The sequence below is a fragment of the Sminthopsis crassicaudata genome, chromosome 5 (assembly GCF_048593235.1).
Source record: "Sminthopsis crassicaudata isolate SCR6 chromosome 5, ASM4859323v1, whole genome shotgun sequence".
Taxonomy (NCBI): domain Eukaryota; kingdom Metazoa; phylum Chordata; class Mammalia; order Dasyuromorphia; family Dasyuridae; genus Sminthopsis; species Sminthopsis crassicaudata.
Window position 1 is genome coordinate 298,244,908 of NC_133621.1, and position 27,883 is coordinate 298,272,790.

The following is a 27,883-nucleotide window of genomic DNA, read 5'->3' on the forward strand; positions in this document are numbered from 1 at the left end:
TTTTCTCTTCAAATAGTTAGCTTACATTTGGTGTTTGTAAGTTAATATTGAAAGCAATTCATTGTATCTTGTAGAGTAATATAATTTCCAAGTTTACATATTTTAATCAATTCTGTGATTGCTATTGTTTTGTATGATCTCTATTTTACAAATAAGAAAAGTGATGGTCAAGGAGCACAGTCGGGGTATGAGGTCCAGCCTTCTGAAGACAAATCTAGCCTTTTGCTTACAAATAGTTCTTGTTTTATTGTCCTGAAGGTATCCTGATTCTTGGGGATCTTCCTGGATTTCCTTCTTCATCCTCTCTTGGAGAAGCTTCTCTGCTTAGGCTGAATGAGTGTGGTATTGATTTTGAAGTTCTCCCAGAGAGAGATAGGCGCCAGTGTTTAGGGATGGATAGGAAGAAGAGACAGCATTAGTCTGGTCTGGTGTAGGGGATGCATCCCAGGGAAATGGAGAGGCTGGCTCAGACTCAGGGCCTAAAGGAAGATCCACATCCTGGCTTGATTCAGGTCTTGAATCCAAAGAATTCTGGGATCTTGAGAAACTGGGGTCACAGGGTGGTCTGTCCTCTTCAGGAGGGGAAGTCTCCTTTTTGGCCTCCTTTCCTAAGAAAGAAATGCTTTGGGGTCCCAAGTTATTCCCAGGGTTCTGGAAAAGCCTGGGGGAGAAGAGGATCATGTCATCTCCAGGGGGAAATGTGCAGTATGAGTCATCCTCAGGCCCTCCAGGAGGCAGCTGGGGCACCAGGGAGCCCTGTTCCTCTTCCTCTTTGTTCTCCTCCTCTTCCTCACTGAAAGGCGAATAGGTAAAATATACCTGGCAGGATTCAACTTCCAGAGCATCAGGAAGGTGAAAGAAAAAATAACCCTGGTTGGTGAAGCAACTGGAGAGGGAGTGACCACTGGTCTCTGGGGATCTATAAGCTGGAACCAGCTCCTTGGAGAGCAACAAGTTCAGGTTTGGGTCTTCCTTCTGCATCACCTCCAGTGGAGAGATTTCTGGAGCCAAAATACTGGTGGCGAAGGAGGCGATGGGAAAAGGAGAAGAAAGCCATTTCTGCGGGGGGAGAGGGAGAGAAATAATAAAAAATAACACATCATTACTCATAGGGATTCAAGTCCCACTTGAGACAGTTAGTAATAAACTGTGTAGCACGACTAGGATTCTTTACTCTATTATCAGGGCATAGTTCATCAGAGTTTTTTGTTTTTTTGTTTTTTTTCCTTTCTGGTTGATGAGACTTCGGCATATTTAAGGGTTCAATACCCACCACACTGTGATCTTTGGACATATTACTGGCCTTGTATCTTCAAGTAGTAGTATATCCCAGCATCCCTCATGCCCTGCCTTTGGAAACAACACCATCATTGCTGAAAAGCTGTCAGTCACATACTGTATGGCTTCTCAGACCAACGTACCTCTCCCTAGCCACCACTCCACTAAATGAATTGCTGACCACCTGGTCTATCAGTACTTGGTGTTTGTTTTTGTTTTTGTTTGTATTGGCACCCCCAGTGCTTAGCAGAATATTTCACTATATAGGTATTTAGTTACCTAATTAATCAATTTTTTTCCTTTCTTTATTCTCCATTTTCCTCTTTCTACTTCCTTTGATAGAGAACAGAGGGCTGGGTCAGTCCCCTGGGGTGGGAAATGGCACAGGAAACTGCCTGCTATATTTCTCATTGGTGTTTTAAAATCACCTTTGCCTCTTCAGACTTTTTCCATAAGAAAAGGATGATTTGGGGGAATCTTTGGTAAAAGAGATGGAGAAAGAGAAAGAAAAAGAAAAACAGGTTAAAGGTGGAATAAGAAGAAATGGCTTTTCTTTCACTGGAAATTGAAATAACCAGTGGACCTGAATATATATCAGTTATTGTGGGTTGCTATGAATTGGAGATGGAGAAGGATCAGAGAGTAAAAATGACCACTTTTTGACAAGGGAAAGATTAGCCAAGATTTATCTGCAGACAGGTAAGTGTTGCCATAGTGCATAGAGGGCTGGGCTTAGAATCAGGAGGACTTGAATGCAAATCCAACTTCAGACACTTATTAATGTTTGATCTATGGCAAGTCACTTAATAGCTCTGTACCTCAGTTTCCTCTTCTGTAAAATGAGGATAATAATAACACCTACTTCCCCACAGTTGTGAGAATTAAATGAGATAATAATTGTAAAGCAATGCCTGTGCCTAAGCACATAATAGGTGCTTGAATGCTTGTTCTCCTTTTCTTTTTTCCTGCTGTCCACTTAATTGCCTTCTCCCAAATTCATTTCCAAAAGAGACATCAAATGCAGGTAAAGTCCTGTTTTCAGTCCAGTTCCTATATAATCAGTCTTCCAAAAAGGTGCTCGAATAACTTTCTTAATCATCCACACAGGAAAAATCAAATGGATGAAAAATGTCACTTTTAGATATCACAATCTGAAAAGAAGACATTGGACAGATGACTCATTGTTCATCAGTGTGTGTGTGTGTGTGTGTAAATGTATGTGTATATGCATACATAAGGATATTTTAATATATATCATTATATTAATTAATCATTATATTATATATAATATCTTTATATTATACATGTTTATAGATAACATATGTATATTTTATATAGCATATTACATGTATATAATATACAGTATATAACAAATATATATTATGTAATATGTTATATTACATAATATATAGTCATGTTATATACTATATATAATTACATGCATTATAATATATTAAATAGCATTTAACTAGTTACATGATGCAATTTTTATAAAATTATGTAATATACTATTATATATATAATTTTATGTATAATTTTTACATGATTCTATGTGCATAATATATGATGCAACTTTGCCGTTTTAATTAGTGTGGATATGTGTGTGTGGGTATATACACACATACATACATACACAACACTGCTGATGAATTATAAACTGGGATTAGAATTGAAGCGGAGGAGAATAGACGAATCGTTGTGGAAGGCCCTAATCCAGCCACCATGCTCCCAAGTCAGATATCTTTCCCTTTCCTCAATCCTTTCAGTTCTCTTGTATATATTGTTCCTCCTTATTAGAATGTAAGAAAATTGAGGGCAGGGACTGACTTTCTTTTTGCTGTACTTGTTTCCCCAAGCTTTGCCCAGTGGTCGGCACAGAGTGATTCCTTTAGTAATGATTGTTGACTTATTTCCCATGTGATCATGGGAGAATTTTCTAACTTGTTTTTGGGTCACTCACTCTTAAATGTCTTCCCTGCTCTTTGTCTCATTTCTCCCATATGTAAAATAAGGATTCCTCAACACAAGTCCTTTTCTATACATACATATATACACCCACACATACATAAATAGACATATATAGACATACATATATACATACATTATATATAAACACAAATACATATATATACATCCTGTGATGATAGGATTCCCTGATGCCAAAGCTGAAATCCAAGGTAATGGTATCAGAGGATCATAAATATAGGACTAGAAAGCAAGTTAGATTTTATTTAATCCAATCCAACTCATTTTACAGAGGAAGAAACTGAGGCACAGAAAGGGAAAGTCACTTGTCCAGGGTCAAACAGGCAGCAAGCATTTTAGATCTGTATGCTTTAGGAGGGAAGAGAAGACAGTGGAAGGCAGGAGAGGAGGCAAAGAGAAAATTGGAATTGGAATCATTGCCCTTGGATTGGAATCCTGGCTCTGCTACATAAACCCAAAATCTTGAGCAGATTTCTTCTCTGGGATTATCTCTAAACTTCCTTCCAGCTCTGAATTCTATGACCCTAGTAGAATATGGTATGCACATCCCCAGGATTTTATTGCTGTCTCTATAGGGTGGAAGGACCTGTAGACTCACTCCTTATCAAAGAAGCCTTGAAGGGTTATAGATCTAGAGTTGGGAGAGGACTCCCAAGGTCAAAACTATTATATTAAAAAGAGGAAGTGAAACCTTTTAAAAGTGAAGTCACTTGTCCAAGATTACAGAGGTAGGTCAGTGACAAAGGTAAGATCAGAATTCTGGTTTTCTGACAAAAGTAACCATTCTTCTCCCAGTTCTTTATGATCCCCAGAAGTCTCAGAAATAAATTGTGATCCTTGTGCTATAAATGTAGGGCACAGGGCAGTCCCAAATCCTTTTATCTGAGGTCTCAGGAATTAAAAAGACCCTTCTAACTCATGTATAGCATGGAACTCTCCCTACAGATTCCCCGAGGAGAGGTTAATCAGCCTCTACTTTTGGATATTTCAGCAACAAAGAATCTCCTAAGGCATCCCATTTCATTCTTTGACCGCTCCAGCTGACAGACACTTCTTATATGGAGCCATGATACAAGTAGCATGGGAAACAAGCTGAGGAAGGGACTTGGGGCTTGAAAGGGCATCTCTGCAAGACCATCAAGCCATTAGACTGTAGATTATATAAAGAAAGGACTCTGTATTTATTTGCTTTTCTTTTCTTTTTTATCTCTATGGCTTAATGAAGTGCCTGGCTCTTAATAAATTACTGGCAAAGAGGATGTGGGGCTGAAAGAAGAGTTTTCCCCCCCAATTATCCTCCTCTCCTTTTCACTATTAAGTGGAAACAATTGGCTCCAAGGGGCCAATCTTTTTTTTTTTTAATTTTTAAAATTTATTTATTTTTATTTTTAATTTTTGTTATTATTATTATTATTATTTTGCCAACATCTCTTTTAGTCAACATCTCCACCTCCACTTCCAAATTGGAACATCCTTTCATTTCATCCACATACACACCCACCCACCCCCACCTCCACCCATCCCACATACATACACCCCCCCTACACACACACACACACACACACACACACACACACACACACAACTATACCTGGAAATCTCCTCCATGCTCTGTGCTCAATGAGGAAAAGAATTTGGAAGGGTCTGGAATGTGACATTTTAAAATCTTCTTCAGCCTGCCAGAGAGGAAATGAGGATGAAACAGGGGAAAACAAGTATATAGAAGGTCCCTCACCCATGTGGAGACCCTCCCCCTTCCCAGAGCTCTTTTTAAAAATTAGCAAACGGCTGCGACCAAGATTGAGAATGAAAACACATGTTCACACATATAGCATGTGTTCACGAATATGTAAGAACACATCCAGATATAACAAACCCAAACATATTAGTCATATTCAATGCATACAAATAAACATATACATGTCAATATATAAAACATAACATAGGCAAACAGGCTGCCCAAACAGCAAAAAAAATACAATTGCACACCTGTACACGTTCACATTTATGCTTATAAATACAACAAAAGCATGTCAGAAAAACACCTATACAAAATACACCTTGTATAACCTATGCCAGATTGCTAGCTGCCTCGGGGAAAGGGGAGGAAAAGGAAGAAGGGAGGAAATTTGGAACTTAAAATCTTATCAAAATGAATATTGAAAACTATCTTTACATGTAATTTGAAAAAAAATTAGAATGCTATTAAGTGAAAAAAACAAAAAATGATATACATAAATGTGCGTGCAGGTATGAACATACACAGACATGTGAAATTCTACAATTCACATGTTCACATGTACATACATATTCACATGTCCTGAATCTGAGACCCCAAGATATGTCGGGATATCATGACTGCCTTATTCCTTCTCACAACTTTTCCTTCCAATAGCTCAAGCTCAAACCATCCACTCAGTCATGGGCTGAAGGATGGGGAGGAACAAATTCTTCAGGACTTATAGCCAAGAATCAACCAAGAGATTCAAGGGATCTAGGAGGGGGGAAAGGAAAGAGGATGGGGATGTCTAAAGTGAAGGATAGGGAAAATGCAAGTTGGGCCATAAGTCAGAATCTCTCACCATTTCTGGGGGTACCACCTGGGTACCAGCAGGAGCATAAGGAAGATGCTGACAATACCACATAGACCCATAATTAAATGGAACAGCCACTTGAAGATGAACTCTGGGAAGGGGAGAAAAATCGACATTACCAAAATGGAAGTGAGTCAAGAATCAGGAACATAATGAGGGAAAGGCCCAATGCAACTCAATCCCAGATCTGGCCACCAATATAGATACTTATAACACTTTCTGAGATCAATAGTATACATTTTACTAGCCCCATTTTATAGAAAGGCTAAGGGAGCTGTCCAAGGTCTCACAAGTAGTCAGTGAATAACAAGCTAAGATCAGAATTTCATTAGACTTTTCAGTTCTAAATCCCAATGAATGTTATTCCTCCATAGGAATTATTTAGACAGAGTACTTTCCTCATTGTAACCCTGTGAGGCAGCTAAAGATTATTTCCATTTTACAGAAGACAACTGAGATTCACGTTGATGAATTGCCTTGCTAACATTGCTTCTCAAGGGCAGGGACTGTCTTTTCCCTTTCCTTGTATCTCCAGCACTTAACATGGTGCCTCACACATAGTAGACACTTAATAAATAATTACTGACTGACTGAAACTCATACATGTGGAAAATAGATGTAGAACTTTTAAGGATAGTTCATATGGACAGATTCAGCATAATGGAAGCATATTTAGGATGGAAATGGTTTCATTTTTTATCTTAGTATTCCTTGCACTGAAGATTTCCATTGATATTCACATAATGTAAGAGAATTTAAAGTCTAGAAACCTGGATAGATTAGTTGTAGAAGATTTATTGGTGAGGATGGAGGGGGATGTAGAAGGGGAGGCAGATGGAAAAGAGTTCTGCTCTGCATCACTGAAGGCAATAGTCACATTAATAAGAACACTGATGTATCCCCAGTGCCTACCTATCACAGTTACTTGCACATAATAGGTACTTGATAAACTTTGAATGGCTTGTTAAGTTGTTTAGGGCTTTTAGACCACCCAAAGCTCAGGATCTTTTTCACAGAAACTCTTGTGACCAGTCACAGCTGCCTCTATCCTTTACTTGACCATATGTTTTCTTGAACTTAAGTGTAGGATTTATTCTTTATTATATTTGCTCACATTAGTGTCTACCCACCATTCTAGTCTGTCAGAATTGTTTTGAATTTATTTGCCAGTGGTAAAACCAGCCATGGATGGAACCCAGCCCAATCCTCCCCCTTTCCCCTCATAACAAACTTCCCCTGTTCTCCTCATTTTCCTTTCCTCCACTTTTGACATGTCATCTTCATGTTCCCCTCACTTTCACCCTGTGCTTCCCTCCTTAAATCTTCCTCCCTAGGGATATCTATCACAGTCCCATCCCCAACCCTGATTACTCTTTCCACAACTGATCTTTTCTTAACACACCTTGTGGTTTTGTCTGGAAGATGAGGGTCGGGCTCCAGGGACTCCAGGTTCCTGAAGACCCATTTTTTTTTGATTTGCCTCGGACCTGGAGCTCATATTTTGTGTTAGGAGAGAGTTTTTCAATGTAGACCCACCTCTGGTCTTGATTTATGGGCAGCGTGGTGGCTTTCTGCAGAAAACCAATGAATTAATTGATAAGCATTTATTAAGTACCTACTACATGTCCAAAACTGGGTTCAACTAGGCACTGGGAATACAAAAACAGAAAAGACAAATCAACTTTAACTTAAGGAGTTTCTGTTCTATAAGGGAGATAATATATAGCTTTCTGTCTTATGTCTCTCTTTTTCTCTCTGTCTGTCTTTGTGTATGTGTGTACATATGTATATATATACACACATGTATATACATATACACATAAACTAAACACAATGTGATTGGGAAGGGGAAATACTACAAGCAAGAAAAATCTTCTGGAAGAGGTGGTATTTGAACCTTGCTTAGAAACAAGGGAAGAAAAACAGGTTAGTCATGCCTAGTTCTGCACAGAAAACGAATTGTCTTGTCTTAGGGACGTTGTGAGAATTTATAAAACCTTAGAATCCTGGAATCACCAATTCATGAGCTTTAAGAATCCTGGGATCTTTAGACTCTTGGACTACAGGAATTTGGTCTATATGAATTTCTATTGCTTGTTGCCTTGCTTCATATCAACAAAGCTGTATGTGCAATATTCAGGTCAATGATAGCAAATTGGTGAGAACAGTGAAGTTTTCCATAAATACTGGTCCCCTCATTAATCAGCTTCTTCCCTCTTCCTGTCTCTCTTCTAGTGGTCCTTACATGCTCATGTTTTTTGCTTTTCTCTCTATCACACTCTGAGTCTAGTCTCCCATCCCTTATTCATACCGAAGTATCATTAACTGATAACAGTTTAAGATGTCTCCCTTTCCGAGGGTTTGCTTGACTCAAATAAAGGGACTGAAGGATGACACTTGATCCTCGTTAATATTTCACTTGGTCCCAGATAGCAAAATAAAGACTGAAGTAATTTATAGGAAATATGATTTTGGCTAAAATCTAAGGAAGAACTTCCTAAAAGTAAAATCTGTTTAATAATGGGATAATATGCCTCAGTTAATACTAACAATTATTGCACATTGTGTATTATACTATACATATATTCTAATATATATATACATACATATATATATATATTAGAATATATTAAATATATAATACATTTTGGACCTGATAGGTTATTTCATTGGCATAAGGAATTCCAATTCCACTAATATAAATTGATATTTCCTTGGTCACTTCTAGACCTCAGAGATTTGGCTAGGGGACTGGAAGATGAAGGGAGATTCCCAGGGTGCCACAGTCAATATGTATCAGAAGCTGTATTTAAATCCAGTTTTTTTCTATCTCCAGATACTCAAGGCCAGGTCTCTCTCAAATACGCTATATTTTGCTTCCAGTTGTTGATGTTATTGGATTAGATCCATGATTTGATTGGTATAAGGATCTCTCTCTCTCTCTCTCTCTCTCTCTCTCTCTCTCTCTCTCTCTCTCTCTCTCTCTCTCTCTCTCCCCCCCACATCTATCCATCTCTCTCTCCATCTATCTATCTATCTATCTATCTATCAATCAATCAATCTATCTATCATCTATTTCAGAAGTGAACCTATATCCAGGCCTGCTTGACTGTGACACTCTGCCAAATTGCCTTTCCAATTATCATATCCTTCCATCACACTTTTAATCTATGTTCCAAGCTAGGAGCAAGAGATCTTTTAGTCCAAGAGATTTCTTAACCTTCTCTGCTTGTTCTGGGTCCCTTGGCTAGTCAGTCTGCTAAAGCATAGTAAACTCCTTCTCAGAATAATGTTTCAAATGAATAAAAATAGGATTACAAAGAAAAATAATTCTGCTGATATAAAGATTATTTTATTGATTCAAGTTCATGGGCTTCTCGAGATCTCTTCATGGATCCTTGGAATCCCAGATTAAGAACTCCTAGACATAATTTTCTCTGAGGATTTTCCCTTCCAACTCTCAATACTGTGGTCCTCTGTCTGCAATAGACTGAGATGGGATTGGGTTATATAGAAGATGTGGCAGCTATGGACTTTTCTGAAAAGCTGGCTGTGTCTGGATGTGTCAAGGAAGGGAAGTTGGGCATAACTCCATGGGATCAGGGAGAACAAAGCAACTGAGCCCAAAGTTCAATTCTCACTCACCTCCCAGGAGCTTCCCTGAATCTGATATCTGACCTGGAATATCAGGTGTCCCTCCAGGTAGTGGGAATATACAGGGACTTCCCAGGACACATTGTAGGCATGTTCTTGTTGACTTAGGGAGAGGTTACTGAGGGCCATTAGTCGAACTGAAAAAAAGGAGAAAGTGGCAGAAAAAATTATGAATGCTGGGAGGAAACTCCAGGGCTCAGTTATCCCCATCTGCTTTCTTCCATCTAGCTCCATCCACTTTGTCTGGACAACAGTCCCCAACATCTGGATTCTCTGGCTTCTAATCCCTGTACCCCTGTCATGGGGAAGTTATAAGCGGGTTTCTCTTCTTCATATTTAATTCAAATGATGAAATCTAAAACTAGCATTAAATTAATAATGATAATATTAATAATAAATAATCATATTATCATTAATAATAAAACTAATTATAATAGGAAACAGAAAAATAGAATAGATTTATGGAGGCTAGAGTCAATATTTGAAGTAGACCTTAATTTCGACCCCAGTTTAAGGATCTTAGAATCTTAGAACCCCAGAACTGGGAAGGCCCTTCAAACCACATTCAATTCCTAAGCCAAGAGAATAAGTTTAAGGCCCAAATAGGAGCATTAACCATAAACAGAACCTATAAACAGAACCAATAAACAAGAGAATAAGTTTAAGGCTCAAATAGGAGCATTAACCAATAAACAGAACCAATAAACCATACCTTGCCTGTCATTGATACCATGAGTTCTTCCTACTGTTCATATCTAAGAAAAAGATTGACTTTTTACCAATCCCATTTTATTTCTCTGTTATTTCTTACATTCAGAAAAAGGGAGAAAAGTTGGGTCTATATCCCTTACCCCAACCTAGTCCCTGGATCCAGGGCCCCCTTACTCACTTTTATCAAAAGGTCTGAATTCCTCTTCCCTCACTATCCTCCTGCCTCCAGTTAGACAGCTCACAGTCATGACCAGAACATCAGCAGCAGTCAGACATTGACTCTGGAAGGAAAAAAAGATCAGGGCTACAATGAGTAGTCCTAAAGCCAAGTCTAAAGAGAATGAGGGTGGGGGAAAGAGGACCCAGATTATCAAGAGTAAAGAGACATGGCTCTATGTAGACTCTCCCTCCCTTCATATCTTGTATTCATAGGTTCAATCTGAATAGACCTTAGAGGTGAACTAAAATTGAACTCCTTCATTTTCCACATGAACAGGGCTAAAGAATCAAAGTCCCAAAGTCTCGCAGATCACTCTCTCCTTGATTCTTTAAAGACCCAAGATGTCCTCCTTGCTTTCTCTCTGCCATTTAATTTGACTGTATCTGTCAAGACCAATTCGAGATTTATAGAGTCACAACATTTTCAGACTGGAAGATTTCATTTCATCTCATTTTCAAGATGATGGAATATCAGCCAGAGAGAAATGATCACTCAGCCAAAACCAGTGACAGACATGAAACTAGAATTGCTTTCAAATCCCATTGCCCTGTCTGCTGCCTGACTTTGAACAAGTGTCTTCACTCCCCTGGGCCTCAGTTTCCCATCTATAAAGTGAGAGGGTCGGACTAGACAGCATCTGAGACCATTTCAATCCTACATGTGATCTATGACCCTTTCAGGAATCTACCATTGTGCTATTCCTGTGGTAGTTGCCTAATATGGATGGATTGTGATTTATATGTGGAGGTCCAGAGGGCCATAGATTTAGGACAAGAAGGGAAGGTAGTTGAATACAATGTCTTAATTTGTAGGGATAAGGGAGCTAAAGCCCCTAAAGATTGGGATTTTTCTAAGATTATATAGATAGTAAGTAGCAGAGTCCAGCTCTGAAGCCAAGTCTGCTGGCTATGTGTCTAGATATAGAAAAAATATGCCTCTTGCCTGAGGACTCCACCCCCACTGTCTCTACCATCTCAGACTTGTCTCCCAAAAGATTTCAGCCACTCACATTGACTTCTCCCAAGATCAAATCACAAGCCAAGAGTGTTGGTTCCACATGGAGAAGCTCGCAGCTTCGGTTCTGTGCCCTGTTAAGAAGAAAACAAAATAATCTCTTTTAGGGCATCTAGAAATAGTCATCCCAATCTATCCTGATCTTTCAGTCTTGTTTGTACATGGTTATTAGTTTGTTGTCTCTCAATAGATTGTGAGCATCTTGAGATCAAACTGGATTTGGCTTTTCTTACCATCCCCAGGACTTGTGCCTGACATATAGTAGGTCTTTAATAAATGAATGTTTTCTTAACTTTGCTTTATATAACCTTAATAATATTTATATTGTTCTTTGGGTTGATGGGTATAACAGCTCATTCTCTACCTGTCTTGTGGTCCGAGCATCCGTAATGCTCGTGGTAACCAATGAGGAAGGTCACAATATAGTAGGATACTTGGAATCCCATCCAAGGGATTCAGAATGTTGAGCATCCAGAAAAGTGGGACCAGGATCTTAAAGAACTTTGAAATTATGCCCTATGGGGGCAGCTAAATGGCACAGTGGATAGGGCATCAGCCCTGAAGTCAGGAGGACCTGACTTGACCAGGATCACACAGCTAGTTAGTGTTAAGTATCTGAGGCCAGATTGGAATTCAGTTCTTCTGAATTTAGGGCCAGTGCTTTATCCACGGCATCATCTAGCTTCAGTAAAAAGTAAACTTCTTAAGGATTTTTTTTTTCATTTTTGTAGCTTTTTGTATCTCTGGGACTTGACAGTGACCAGCACAGAGTAGTTGCTAAATAAAGTTTTGGTTGTTTTAAATTATATTTTTAATGGTTGGTGACAAAGATATTGGAATGGTTTGTTATTTCTTTGTCATTTTACAAATAAGGAAATGGAGGCAAATAGAGTTAAGTGACTTGCCCAGAGTCACACAGCTTATAAATGTCTGAGGACAGAAGTGACCCTGGTCTTCTTGACTCCAGAACCAGTGCTGTATCCACTGCATTACCTACTTGTCCTTTGATTGATTGATTGATTGATTTTATGGCACTCTTCTCTCTTAGTTATCTAGAAGTTTTTTTTGTTTTTGTTTTTTTAATATGAAAACCTACTAGACTATAAACTTCCTGAGTATGGCAGCTAGAAGGTGTAGTGGATGGACTGCTGGAGTTGGTATCTGGAAGGTCTGATTTCAGATTCTGTCTCAGACACTTAGTATTTGAATGACTCTGGTAAGTCAGCTAACTTTTCTGAATCTCAACTGTAAATGAGGGAATTGGACTAGATGGCCTCTGAAGTCTCTTTCAACTTTAAGTTTGTAATTATAGGGTTCTATTTTCCTTCCTTACCATCCCAGTAGACATGAGCAGTAGGTGCTCAGCAACTTCAGCCACCAGAAGAGGTCCCAAACACAGCTATAGTTGTATCACTAAGTAAAAGGGCTTTGAAGAAAGCATAAAACATCACAAAGCCCATTTGCCCTTTATTTGATAGAAAAGTCCAACTAGGACTGAGTTGGATGGGATCTTAAATGGCCATCTTGCCCAACACATCCCCTCTGCCCCAAAAGAATCAGGGTTTATCTAGTTTTTAATTGAAGATAGATCTTGACATAAAGTCAAGAAGCATTTAGTAAGTTTCTACTATATTCCAGGAACTACACTAAGTGCTGAAGATACACAATAAGGCAAAAGAAAGCCTCCCAGCCCAATAGAGGAGAAAATAACCAAATTACTATGTACAGCATAAATCGGAGATCACTAACAGGAAGAAGCCATTAGAATTAAGGGAATAATAGGAAAATGGCTTCTTTTAGTTGGAACTTGAAGACAGCTGAGAAAACTGAGAGCTGAAGCTCAAAAGGTGTAGAATCACAGTTATCAAGTCAGATCTTGTGAAAGGACCAACTGGGAGGCCAAAGTTACTGAATCCTCAAGTCTGTGGAGGAAGGAGTAGTGCAAGGTACAAAAAAGACTGAAAAGGGATTTGTTTTTGAAGGACTTTGAAAACCCAACAGAATTTTTATTTAATTCTGGAAGTGAGAGAAAGCCACCAGAGCTTTTTGAAAGAGGGGTGGGATATGTACAAGAGGGAATTATAAGCACTTCCACTTGTGAAACTCCGACTAGATTAGGTTGATTTATAACATGTAGAAAAAGCTTTCTTCGCTTGACAAGCTTCATTATAGGGTTTTCCCATCACCCTCAGTGCCACCTTCAGAGACAGTAGGCAAGAGAAGAAAAGCAGTTCAGAGAACAGCTCCTAGTGAGCCAACAGGGAAAACTGACAGCCAAAGAGACGGGAAATGGGAAAAGCAGTAATGACCTCCATTTCTTACCGTTGCTTGGGCTTGGCATAGAGATGGCATTGCTCAACCTTCAGAGTAGATTCTGGCTTCCAGGTGCAGGAGATGTTGGCTCTTGAGTTATAGAAGCAGGAGAGCTGAGAAGAGTCTGAAAAAAAACAACAAAAAAAACAAAACCAATCATCAACCAAGACTTAAAAATCTTCTTAACAATATCTCCTATCTCTTATTACTTACTTTCATCAGCAGTTCCTGTTGGGGTATGAATCCTTTCCCTTAAACAAAGCTGTAGGTAATTTTATTTTATTTTATTTTATTTTATTTATTTATTTATTTATTTTTTGGAGGCTGGGGTTAAGTGACTTGCCCAGGGTCACACAGCTAGGAAGTGTTAAGTGTCTGAGACCAGATTTGAACTCGGGTCCTCCTGAATTCAAGGCTGGTGCTCTATCCACTGTGCCACCTAGCTGCCCCTGTAGGTAATTTTAAGTTACATATATACCGGAAGTGTCATGGTTCATAGGATATAGAGTTAGAGGTGATCTTAGAGATTATCTTTTCAATTTACAACAAAAGGAACTGAGACTTAGAGAGATTACTAAGATTACCCCCAAAATGGGATTTGAACCCAGATTTTCACATAAATACTTTTTCCATTGGTGTACATTGGATTCAGCCATTCTGGAAGCTTACTCCACAAGTATTAAACAGTCTTCTAGTCTATGACCTCTGCTCTTTAATTTCATGTCAACTTCTCAGGCCATTAGAAAATCTTCTAAATATATAGAATAGTTCAAAATACTCAAAATTTACAACCTGGAATTTCTCCCAAGTTACCCTCAAGATACACACACACACACACACACACACATACACACACACACACACACACACATACACGTAGTCTCTTACAAGCTGAATGCTCAATTTATAGGATTAAGTTATGGAGCATGGGGCTGGTTCAGGGCACATGTTAGATAATGAATTTTTGAACTGAGGCAAATCCCAAAGACCATCCATTCCAATCTTCTCATTTTACAGAGGAGATAATTGTGCCCCAAGGGGGCTCAAGGAGAAGTTCAAGGCAAAACCAAATTTCCAATGAAATTCAGTGTTTTGTACCAATTATACAATTACAAGATTTTCTCACCTTTCAAGGCTCCCTGGATCCAAGGGAGAACAAGGAAGAGGAAAAAGAGAGGTAGATACCATGGAAGAGCAGAGCAGGTGTTCATACTCACAGGATGAAGCTGAGTATGGGGCCCCTGGAAAAAAGAACAGGAGAATATCCACAATGTATTATCACCCCCCACAATTCTCACTATCAATAGAATCATCTTCACCACTATCATCACTTTCAAAAACATTGTCACCTTTCTTATCTTCACTACTATCATCATCAAAACTAATAGTACTAACACCTCTATCACTACCATTTTCCTGTGTGATTCTGGTTCATGGCTTCCTGTCAACCCTCCCCGCCCAGGTGATACAACTAACATTCTGGGGGTCTTCCTTTGGCACAGAAAGGATAATAACTGAACATGCAGCTGTGTATCCTTAGTCCCAACTCCTTTAAAAAAAATTACATACGACCTTGCATGGTCCCAGGATTTTACTCAAACTATTAATAGTACTTCTTTATAACAGAAATAATCTTCAGGAGATGCCTCATGGCTGCAAGTTAATGGTCAACACAGAATCCAAAGCATTCAATCATCAAGATGATGGAATGGAGGGGTGCATAGTGGACATAAAGAGACTATAATATATTTGTGAATTCTCTTCCAACTCCCTCAAATTATCTTATACTTGGTTCTATCCCTCAATTCAAATAGAAGGTAAGGGTTTGTTTTTGTTTTTGTTTTTGTTTTAAGAGTAGGAACTGAAGTCTTCCTCTTTGGTTTTACCTCCTTCCTACTCCATCATCTAAAAATTGATATATTAATATTTGTATACATATATATGTAAATATATAATAATATGTGATTATCTATCAATAAATATTTGATGAATTGAATATAGCATTAATCTACAGTTTATAAAAAAGGCCTGAATTTAGAGATGTAAACTAACATATCCAGAGTCACAATGCTGATAATAAACATTAATAATTACATAGTCCTTTAGGGTTTCCAAAGTGCTTTACAAATATCTATTTCCTTTTTTCTTCTTACACAGATTCTAGGAAGTAGCTCATTATCCACATTTTACAGACAAGGAAACTGAGGTATAGAGAGATTCAACAACTTGTCTAGGGTTACATAGTAAGTTTTTGGGGTGGGAGGTAATAGATTTGAACTCAAAACTTCTGGACTCTAAGTTCAAAAGACTATTTCTATATCACTTGTTTTTTGGGTTTTTTTTTTTTGGTAATATCACCCAACTGTTAATAAGAATTGGGTTCAATATTCAATATAGAGCCTCTGATTTTAAGTGCAAGACTCTTGTCACTATTTCACTCTGGTTTTTAGGAGAATATAATCTAGAATCAAATGGTATTAGAGATCACCCTCTGATTTAGAAGGAGAAAAACTAAGGCACCTTCTCATTTACAGAGAGAAAAATTGAGGCTTAGAGAGGGTCAGTGATTTGCCAAAGTCATCAACTAGTAACAGAATTAAGATTGATTCCAAGCTCCAATGCCAATTCCAAAACTCAGATAATCGACCACATTGCCTTTTTGAAGGAATACAAAGGAATAGAGTAGAATGATGGGAAAAGGGCAGTGGCTTGGTCATCTGCCTTTTTCTCCTCCAATATGGCTAAATCATGTAGACTTGGGTAAGAAGAAGAATGGGAGAGGGGTATGGTTTGGAAATACAGTTTAACCTTTTCTAATGAATTATGAGCAAAGATCCCAGCAATTACCATCTGGAGAGAAGGCTGCATAGTTAGCTCCCAAGAAGCAGATGCAAGTCCTCTTGAAATTTTTCCTGATTCAGCCAGCAATAGGGGAGGGGGATTGGATCAAACCTGCTGTTCATCTGCACCCCTGCCTTCTCATCTGTAAAAGGAGAGAGATAATATATAATAATAAAAGGAAATAGGTACTATAAAACTATAAAAGGAGAGAGAGGAGTTCATTCCTATGGAGTAGTGAACTTTTCAGCTTAGGGACTCCATCCAGACATGCAAATCATAAGCCATTCATGACTTTTGTGATCCTTAAAGAACTGTATAAGTGTTAGCCCTCTTTGAATTATGGTCATCACTATGTTAAGGCAGCACCAACATTATCCTCACTGAACTAATTTCCATATAATATAGCATCTAGGGTAGCCATAAGAGAAGTGCTTTTTAAGTATCAGATCAAAAACTAGAAAAAGGAAATTATTACTGTTGTTTTTATTATTACACTGCCATCATCAGAATCACCATCACATTGTTATCATCCTCATCACCATAATTATCATTCCCATCATCCATAATTATCATCACCAAAATCATCCACATTACCGTCACTATATGATCTTCCCTGTTATCATTAGAGCATCCCCATCCTCCCAATGACATAGTTATCATCATCAACACCATCTTCACATTCATCATCTTTGACGACACTATAATGATCGGGGTCACGATAGTCATCCTATAACCATTGCTTTCATCATCATCAAGACTCAATTCACCATTCCCATTCTCATCACTATTACCATTACCACCATCATCGTTATCATCATCATCACCATTTCTACCAAACACTGGTTTGTCAGCCATGCCATGGAACTCTTTTCCAAGTCGTCTTGTGAATTGTCTATGGGAAATCCATCTAAAATACTGAAGGCTTTCAAGACCCTTGATATATTATGAATAATATTATGAATGCCAATGAAACATACAATGTTTTATGCCTTGCTCATTAAAGGAAAGCTCTACTTTCTTTGGGAAATACTGTCTTCGTTCTCAAGCAGAAAGTTTTCTTTGTAATATTCACATTCTCTCAGGGATATCTTGTGACTTTGAGCCCCGCAACTCCACAGAGTTCAAAGAATTGAAATAATGAATATAGGGAAAAGTAGGGAATAGAAACTTTTCACATCTTGATGAACTAACTCGAAGTCTTTCAATCACATGGTGGCCTAATATTAGAAAGTCCCCAAGTCCTGCGTAAGGATGTGATAAAACCGATGAACTATTCTAACTACTTATTGTCCTTGAATAAAAGACCACAAAGTTTTGTGTAAAAGGACTGTTTTCATCAAAGTAAAAGCATTTGGTTACTTTCCCTTGTCTCCTGACCTTGAACAGGGAATGTTTTCTTACTCTGTTAATAAATCTTGCCACTTGCATTTCAAATACTTCTCTTTTCTCTCTTTCTTGATCCTTAACTTTCTCTTTCCCTCCCACTTTTATAAAATCCTTTACTGATCTATCCTAACTTGCCACAGAATGCAGCTAATTGGCTGAAGTGGGCCTAAAAGGTTACAAAAGCCAAGTTGGAACTCCAGAAATCTGAATTTGTAATCGGCAAATTCTCCAGCAGGACACTTAATCTCTTTACTTTGAGTATGACGTCCAGCCTTTGACCCACAGTCATCAGATCCCCATCTATGAGTATGCTTTTCTAAAGAGGTAGAGAGAATTCCTCGACAAATCACTTAAAGGGCCATGGAGAGGTGAATTATGGTCATGAGGAGTCTAGAACTTATTGTGCAAAGTAAAAATGACAAAAGTATGGCATCAGATAGACTTTTGATTGGAAAAAGGGCAGGGCAAAAGTTAAATGATGATGATGATGATGATGATGATGATGATGATGATGATGATGATGATGATGATGCAGTCCCCCTTATTCAATGCACATTTTAAAGTCAACAAAATACTTTGCTAACAACAACAGCAGTGTGGAGACAATACAAACATTACCAGTTTTCCAGAGGAAGAAACTAAGATTTAAAGAGAGGCAGTGCAGTATAAGGGGAAAACTGCTGGACTTTGAGGAAATGAGTTAAAATCCCATCTTTGCCATTTTGCATTCCAAGATCACCTTCCCTAATGGAATGTAGGTGTATGACTATAAGATCATAAATCTAGAGCTGGAAGGGACTTTAAAAATCAACTAATCCAATCCCATCTCTCTCTGCTTCACACTTGGGGAAACTGAAGCCTAGAGATGATTACAAAATCATAAATCTAGAGGTGAAAGGGACCTCAAGGGCCATCTAATCCAATTTCCTCCCATTTTACAGAAAGGGAACTGAAACCCAGGCACATGAAAGGACTTAATGGTCACACAGATGGGAAATAAAAGAGCCACAATTTGAACCCAAATCCTTGAACTTTAGATTCAACACATCCTTTTGTAACACTGCCTTTCTACAAAAAGAAGGGCTTGGACTGGATGACTTCTAATGTCCCTTTCAGTCAAGGAAATTATATTTCTATGATGTCCTGGGTCTCATAGTTAATAAGTTGCGGAATTGGCTCAGGAATCTTAGTGTCCTATCTCTTAAGTCTAAGGTTCTTTCCTCCATTCCTTTACAATCTAATTTATGTTGTTATTCCTATCTCCCATAATTCACCAGGTTTGCTGCTTGAAGTGCTGGTAAGGTGCTAGCATCTTATTTTCTCCATAGCTGGGCATTTTGAAGGGCATGATCAGAGGCCAAACACTCTCACAGTCTATCAGGACTCCTCTCTCCTGGACCTGATTGCCTTGCTCCTCTTACCACCTAAATGTCTCGAAGTGTTCTATACTCTCTCTTTCCCCCTCCTCACTATTGTCTCCTAAACATTTCATTATGACTTCCATTTTTTACCATTCTATTAAAACTATTTTTCTCCAATCACCAGTGACTTTCTAGGGCAAAAAATGCTATGGCCATTTGCACGTCTTCCTATTGTGGTGACTCCACTGGGATCCTGCATGTGTTTGCTACAAGCCATGGTAAACAAATGATCATTTGGATTGGGATACCAATAGGGCAAATCAAATGAATGCTATAAAAGGGAGTTTTGATGATTTCTCACAATATTATTATGATGATCAAATGAGTTCCAAGACAATGAAACAAAATGATGGCATATTAAGATCATAGTTAATTAATGGTAAATTCATCCTCCCTTTTGCCTTTTAGCGAAGTTGAAAGTGACAATTTCAGCAATGAGCATTTTCATAGCACTTTATTTTTTGAGAACTTAATAGCTTTTTATTTTTTCCAAATACACGTAGTGATAATTTTCAACATTCACCTTTGCAAAGCCTTGTGTTCCAAATTTTTCTGCCTCTCCTTCGTCCTCCCTCCTCCCCAAGACAGCAAGCAATCTGATGTAAGTTAAACATTTTATAGCACTTTAATATTTGCAAAACACTTTCCTGGTCCATAAAATAAGGGGATTGGACTAGGTGACCCATTTGCTCCTCCAGTTCTGACATTATAGTTTGAATGAATCCTTATTAAGCTAGAGAATAGCTTGGAGTATTCGAGAGATCTGTCCTTGGTCCTATTCTATTCAACACTTATCAATGACTTGAGAGGCTCCATGGCTAGTGGATAGAGAAGTAGGCTTTGTGCCAGAAAAAAAAATAATAACTGCCTTTGATGAGTACTCATTGAGTGATCCTGGGCAAGTCATTGAACTTCTCAGTTCCCTAGGCAAGTCTCTAAGACTCCTGGTTGGAGTGAAGATACCAACTTGAATTTGGGAAGAGTTTCCCTATTTAGACATTCCTGTTGAAATCCAAGGTCCAGCCCCGATCTCTGATCCCCACCAGCTTCTTGGATAAAGTGACTCGGAGTTAAACAGGAGCATGTCCCAAAGCTGAAAGCTATATCCCTCTAGCTGGATGACAGAATCAGGATCTAAAAGCGTTGACACACTGATGGATAGGATTGAATAGGAGAAAGATGAATAATAATAGACTGCATGAATACAGGATGTGGAAAATGTGGGGAGGCATCAATTCAGGTCTAACCACATCAGTCTCCTCTGTCAGGGGTTCCTCTCATATACCAGAGCACAGAACATCAGAGAAAACATCAGAGCTGGGAGAACCCCAAGAGATCCTTGTGCCCAATGCCTCAGATTTTGCAGAGGGATTTCCTCTTCTGTAAAATGGGGGTTGGAGTAGATGGCTTCAGGGGTCCTTTCCAGCTTTAAGAATATGATCCTGAGGGATCCTGAGGGCGATGCAGTGACTAAAACACAGGACTTGGAGTCAGGAAGACCTAAATTCAAATTCAACCTCAGACACTTACTAGCAGTGTGGCCCTGGGCAAGTCTTACTGCCTCAGTTTCTTCAACTATAAAATGGGAAAAATAATTATAACATGTATTTCACCGGGTTGTATGAGGAATAAATGTGATAAAACTTATAAAGTGCTTAGCATCCATAATAGGCACTTGAAATTCATTTTTATTCTTTCTATGAGTCTGTGACTTGGGTTCAAATCCAAACCCTGATCCAGTCAATTGGCCTTCATAAGCATTCGTTTCTTCATTTGTAAAATGAGGGATGTAGATTTGTTGGTCTCGAAAGTTCCTTCCAGTTCTAAACCTATGATTCTAATCAAAAACAATAGTCTCAAAAATTTTTGGCGTTTCTATTGGAACCCAACTATGATGGCAAGTTGGTTACTCTCAGAGGAACCGCTGGTGTCCAATTAATCCAATGAGAATAACAGGAGCTATTTCATTTTATGTTTTCATATTCTTCCAAAACTCTATCCACATTTTGTGTTACTCAGAAAGTCATCACACACATATGAGACTGAGGCTGACCACCCAGGGCCTCTGATTACTAAAGGGGACCTCATCATCCTCCTGATTTTTTTTTTTTTTTTTTTTTTTTACTAAAGTCATTCATTTCTGCTATTTCCTCTTTATCCAGGAGCTGGCAATCCTGTCATTTGATAGAGAGACAGAGTGCTAACTCAGAAACAAAACTCTATCTGAAGTCAGAGGAATGAGATCAGGTCTGAGCTCTTTGTTACCTTGAGAAAAGTCTAGCTTTCCTGCGCAGTATAATGAAGGGTTGGACTGTGTCCTTCTCCTCCTCTTCTTCTTCCTCTTCCCCTTCTTCTCCCCATCATACTTGGCAATCCTTTTATTCTTCCTTTGCTGACTATCACAATTCCCACAACGTCAATTCCAAAACTTTGTTACTTGTCTTAAACTCACTATATAACTTCCTTTCTCTCCTCTCTCTCTCTCTCTCTCTCTCTCTCTCTCTCTCTCTCTCTCTCTCTCTCTCTCTCTCTCTCTCTCTCTTCTCTCTGTCTCTTCTCTCTCTTCTCTCTCTTCTCTCTCTCCTTCTCTCTCTCTCTCCTCTCTCTCTCTCCTTCTCTCTCTCTCTCCTCTCTCTCTGTCTCTCTCTTTCTCTCTCTCTCTGTCTCTCTCTGTCTCTGTCTCTCTCTGTCTGTCTGTCTCTGTCTGTCTGTCTGTCTCTCTCTCTCTGTCTCTGTCTCTCTGTCTCTCTCTGTCTCTGTCTCTCTCTGTCTCTCTCTGTCTGTCTGTCTCTGTCTCTCTCTCTGTCTCTGTCTCTCTCTCTCTCTGTCTCTCTGTCTCTCTCTCTCTCTGTCTCTCTCTGTCTCTGTCTCTCTCTGTCTCTCTCTCTCTGTCTCTGTCTCTCTGTCTCTCTCTGTCTGTCTCTCTCTCTCTGTCTGTCTGTCTGTCTCTCTGTCTCTGTCTCTCTCTGTCTCTGTCTCTCTCCTCTCTGCTCTCTCTCTCGACGTGTCTCCTACTTAATGAAAGAATAAAGCCTCTTGTTACGTACTCCCTTCATCTCACCTACTCCACACTCAGACTCCTTTTATGTCAGCCCCAATTATCTTCTCTATTCAGTCTCTGAAGAAGTAGCTCTTCTCCTTCCCAAGATCAATCTTTCTATTGCTTTAGATCTTATTCTCTCCTGCTTCCTCTCAGAACTTGCCTTCTCTTCTTATCCTCAATCCCCCTTATCTCTCTTGACCTTTTTCTTGTAACCAACAAACTAGCCACACCTTCCCATCTTTAAGAAAAGATTCACTTGAATCAGCCAATCTCTGGACCTATTCTCTTTTATCTCTCTTCCTTTTCACCAACAAATCTTTAGAAACTACTCTCTTTGCTTATATTTCCTGACATCTCACTTGTTTTTCATTCCTTTGCTATGGGTCTTGTGGCACCCCCTGCCCCTCCAACACACCTCCCTCTCCAAGGTTATAGGTGATATTCTGGTGAATTAATTCCAAAACCTTTCCCCTGTCTTCAATTTATCTCTGAAGTTGCTTATTTGTTTGTTTGTTTTTTGACACTTTCTGACTTCTCACTTGTCTTCTCATTTAATTTTTTTTTTGATAGTGCTTGGTCTTGCCTCTCTTCCCACCTCTCTGGCCACGCCTTCTCATTCTCGGAAGAATAATTTAAATTTTATTTGGATACAAGCCACTGGGTTTTTGTTCAGCCTTATTTCTACAACTGCTCTCTTAGTCATGGGAGACTTCTCCCATTGCATCCAGGGCCATCTCCAATCATCCTTATCTATATCTGGCTACTGGACCCAGATGGTTCTGGAGGGGAAAGTGAGGCAGGTGACCTTGCACAGCCCTCCCTCATTTAAAGCCAATTCATATCACCTCCCTGATGTCATGGATCTCTTTAAAAACAAAGGATAAACAACAAAGTGCTTTCTTAGTAAACTTTTCAACTCCCCTGGGTTCACTTATAATCTTCTGGACAAATTATGGAGTTGGTCTTAATAGCTTGTAAAATCCCTTCCAATTCCCAAATTATGATCTTATGAAATAGTTTTAATAATGACTCCTAAATCTATATATAATCACTTATCATCTCCTTAGAATCCCAGTCTATCTTTACAAATGCTTCCTATGTATCTCCATTAAATCACCCAATAAATAAGCATTTATTAATAGTCAAACTAGTTCCTGCCCTTGGGAGCTTATATTCTAATGGGGAAGACAACAGAGATTTGCTCATAGTCATTTAGCTTGTGCTTGGTGAAGGATCTGAACACAGGTCTACCTACCTTCTGTGTCATTTCTGTTCCTTTCTTTTTATCTTTATCTAAACATCTGTTCCTTTCTTTTTATCAAATAAGATGATTTGCAGATTTTAAAGTCTTATATGAATGACAGTTATTATTATTATTATTATTTAATGCTACCATCACCCTCATTCAGATCACCATTTCTCACTAGAATAATTGCCCTTGTCTTCAACTTCTCTCTTTAACGACCCTTCCTCCACATAACTATCAAAGACATCTTCTTCAAGGACAGATCAGATTATATGATTCCTCAGCTCCTTATACTTCAATGACTCCCTAGTACCCCTAAAATCAGATCTTTAGGTTTCTTGTCTTAAAGACCCCAGATCAGTTTCAACTTGATTATGCCTATTTCTACTCTTTCCACACTCTCCCATTGCAGCTAATCTGTTCTTGCTATTCCCTGGACAAGGTAGCATTAGCCATTTCCATGACCTTGCTATCAAGTGGCAGAAAGTTGGATCTAGAGTTGGGAAGATCTGAGTTAGAATTCTGCCTCAGGCACTTGCTGTGTGATTCTGGGCAAGTCAATCAACCTGGGTTTGCCTCAGTTTCTTCATCTATAAAATGGGGAAGAAGCTAGCATCTTCCTCCTAGGGTTATAGTGTAAAGCATTTAACCCAGTATTGGCAATAATAGGTGCTTAATAAATGCTTGTCTCCTCATTTCTCTTCACAAATTCTTATTGATAGATGAATTCTCTTTTTCATTCTCCTAACCCATTGCCAGCTAACTGCCAGCTCACCGATTTGATCCTAATAACATCTCGCCCCTAGTATTGGATAGCCACTGCTCTATATCCTGCCTTCATCATCTCTTTCCTAGATTGGTGCCTCTTAGTATAACTCTTTAAATCATTTCCTTCCCCTTTCCAAATCTCAAATAGCTACCAAAATTCTTTTCTCACATCACACCCCTGCTTAAGAAGCTTCTCTGGCTCCCTATGGTCCCTAGAATGAAATGTACAACTTAGTTTGGCATTTAAATACGTGCATAACTTGACTCCAATAAGGGAACTGATTAAATGATCTAGAACGAAGGGACCTTAGAAGGTATTGGATCCAATCCCCCCCCTCTTTTTTTTTTTTATTAACAGATAAAGAAACTGAGGCCCAGAGAGGAGAAGTAGTACTTTTACCTCTCCATATCCTAATGGTGGGGAATGAGTTTCAGATTGGATTATCTCTACTACCCCGAGCCTTTTCTTCTCTCCAACCTAGCACTTAGAGGTTCTAACTCTTGCTGCTTGTCAGTGAAGGGAGGCATCAAGGTGTATCATGGGAAAACATCAGATTTGCACCAGATTTGGAATGTTCAGGAATGACATCTGTGCTCTCCTTCAAGTTGTCTCTTGGTCTCTTTTTCCTAGTTTGGTCCTCTGGAGCCAAGTAGGATAGTATAATCCTTCTTGCAAATATACTTCAGATACCTGAAGATAATTCTCATGTTCTCCCCTCCCTTTCACAAACCTTCTTTCTTTTTTTCTCCTCCTCTTCTTCTTCCTCCTTCCCCTTTGTTTCTTCAGGGCAATCAGGATTAAGTGGCTTGTCCAGGATCACACAAGTGTCTGAGGCTGAATTTGAAATCAGATCCATCTGACTTCAAAGCCTGTGCCCTATTCACTGTGCCACCTGGTTGCCCCTCACAAGCCTTTTCATCATCCAAATTCCTTCTAGCCAATCCGTCTGAACATACCATGAATTTTACTGGCTTCCCTCCCCTGCTCAAGCTCATCAGTGACAGAGCCGATGCTCTAGGTTGGGGCTGCCTGGGGAATGGCTCAGTAGGAACATCAGCTCCCTCATCCTGGACACTCTTCCTGTGGCCAATGAAGATATCAGCTTTGGAGGATGCTCAGCTGCACCGCTGACTCATAAAGAGATTACAGTCCCAGCTCTTTTCAAAACCTAGCTCTCATAATTACTAGCTGTGAGACCTTAAACGAATCACATCCCCTTGTTGGGACAGTTTCCTCCTTTGAAAATGAGATGGACTGTGGTATCCTTTGATATCATAACCCTCAACCTTCTGTTGAGTAAAGGGGGGGGGTAGCAGTAGGGGAATCTTGAGTCATAGAGATAGATTCTGATCTCATGTGTAGACACAAGGACAGACAATCCCTTCCACCCCCTGACAACTCAACAGTCATAGATGCAGAAGGGGAACCCAAGATTCTCCCCCATTCTTCTAAGAAGGAGGGGAAAAGCAGATCTCAGGGTACAAGGGAGGGAAGCTGGAGGGAGGAGTCTGGAGGCACCCTTCTTAGCCATTCTTCCCTGCCCATCTGTCCCCAGAGGAAAGGAGCAGAAAAACAGAGGATAGTAATCTTTCGCCCACGGGGCCCCAGATCTGTCTTACTGCTGGGAAAGATGTGTCAGAATGAAACTGCCATCCACCCCCTCCTTAGCTGGGAAGCATCCCCTAGCAGCACCTCCCTTTTCTCATGACCCATTATCTTTCTCTTGTCCCTCAACATCTCCATTATAACTCTCTACCATAGCCCTCTTTTCAAAAGATCTCTTATCCTCTTCCCTCCCCATCTCCTCCTTTCCCTACTTTCCACCTTCCTCCCTCCCTAGCCTTCTGTTCTTGCCTACTTCAAAGGTTCCTCTTCCAAAGGAACAAAGGCTCTAAGAACACACATTTCAAGCTGAATGACATCTTAAGGGATTACAGCATCAAAAGTCTCAGAGCCTAAAAAGGACCTCGACAGCAATCCAGACCAACCCATTCCTGACCAAGAATCCTCTGCTAAATGATCATTCTGTCCCTGCTCAAAGATCTCTAAGGGGAGGAAAACCATTGCCTCTCCGGGCAACCCATTTGGGACACCTCCCATGCTCAGGAAACTTCCTAATGGAAGCCAGACTCTAAATTCTTTGCCACTTGCACCCACTCCTTCTAATTCAATTCCCTGTAGCCAAATAGAACACATTGGACCCATCTTCCATCTGACAACCAGCCCTCCAGATGCCTGGAGGCGGCTCCCATACCCCCCACACCAGTCTTCTCTTCAGAATCAGCATCACTTCCTTCAGCCCATCCTTCTACAGTAAGAGCTCCATTCTTACCGTCACCATATTTTTCCTCTTCTGGATACCTCTAAAGTATACAAATATTGAAAGGGACCTCTCTGATTCCAGAACCAAGGCTTTTGTTCTAATATGTCAATAACCCTTTCTAAAATGGACTCAAATCCAAAAATTACAGTCTTCTCCTAATCCTAGATATTTATAGAGAAAGAAACTGAGGCCCCCAGAGTGGTAGGTGGATCCGTTCTAAGTAGTATCAGAAGCAAGATTTGAAGCCAGGTCCTTAGTTTCCAAATACACTGTTACTGTCCACCACGATGACCTGGATCTCTGGGACCTTCTTTCCTCACACCTCCCTTCTACTTCTCTCCCTCTCACAAAATCCATCACTTCTGCCTCCCCATCTATCCCCATCATCCTGCCTTCCCTTCTCTTCCCATCATCCTGCCTCCCCATCTATCCCCATCATCCTGCCTTCCCATCTCTTCCCATCATCCTGCCTTCCCTTTTCTTCCCATCATCCTGCCTCCCCATCTATCCCCATCATCCTGCCTTCCCTTCTCTTCCCATCATCCTGCCTCCCCATCTATCCCCATCATCCTGCCTCCCCATCTCTTCCCATCATCTTGCCTCCCTATATATCCCCATCTTCTACTTCTCTTTCAGAAAATTCCCTACTCCAGACTTACCTCCTCCAGGTCCCCAGGCTCTGGTACCTTCAGCATCAAAAGCTGCCCCCCCCTCTGCTGCCTCTTTCAGGGGCCACCAGACGGGGCAAATACACTTTGAGGCTGATGGGAGGGGAATCCCAAAGAAGAGAGGTCAATGTCCCTTAAGTGGCCTGAGGAGGGAAACAGGACCTTATCAGCAGGCTGGTATTCTGCCCCGAGGACTCCATGCACTGGCCTGGCTCAGGGCCTCCAAATATGAGAAGGCAGCTACCTGGGCAGAGACTTAAAAAAATCCCCCAGGCTCAGCCCACTTCCTGTGGTGACTGGGGGAGGGGGACAAAGATGGGTGGAAATTAGGCTAAGTCTGAAACTCTGAACCAGATACCAGGTACCAACCAGATAGAGATCTCCCACACACTCCCACAGCCTGAGCACACATCCCA

General features: G+C 39.8%; 1 protein-coding gene across 2 annotated transcripts; it reads right to left on the minus strand.

The window, feature by feature from the left end:
* IL2RB (interleukin 2 receptor subunit beta) lies at positions 1-27,672 on the minus strand. 2 transcript variants are annotated; one of them, XM_074271613.1, is made up of 11 exons: positions 27,459-27,672; positions 16,618-16,753; positions 14,897-15,011; positions 13,780-13,894; positions 11,453-11,531; positions 10,402-10,504; positions 9,537-9,649; positions 7,261-7,429; positions 5,847-5,949; positions 4,856-4,940; positions 1-1,059 (listed from the first exon to the last, which is right to left on the minus strand). In XM_074271613.1, the coding sequence occupies exons 2-11, from the start codon at positions 16,636-16,638 to the stop codon at positions 325-327; spliced, it is 1,638 nt and encodes a 545-aa protein (XP_074127714.1). In that variant the 5' UTR covers positions 16,639-16,753; positions 27,459-27,672; the 3' UTR covers positions 1-324. The 2 variants fall into 2 exon arrangements, with proteins under 2 accessions (XP_074127714.1, XP_074127713.1); XM_074271612.1 differs by having other exon boundaries at positions 9,504-9,649.
* Positions 27,673-27,883: the final 211 nt, after the last annotated feature.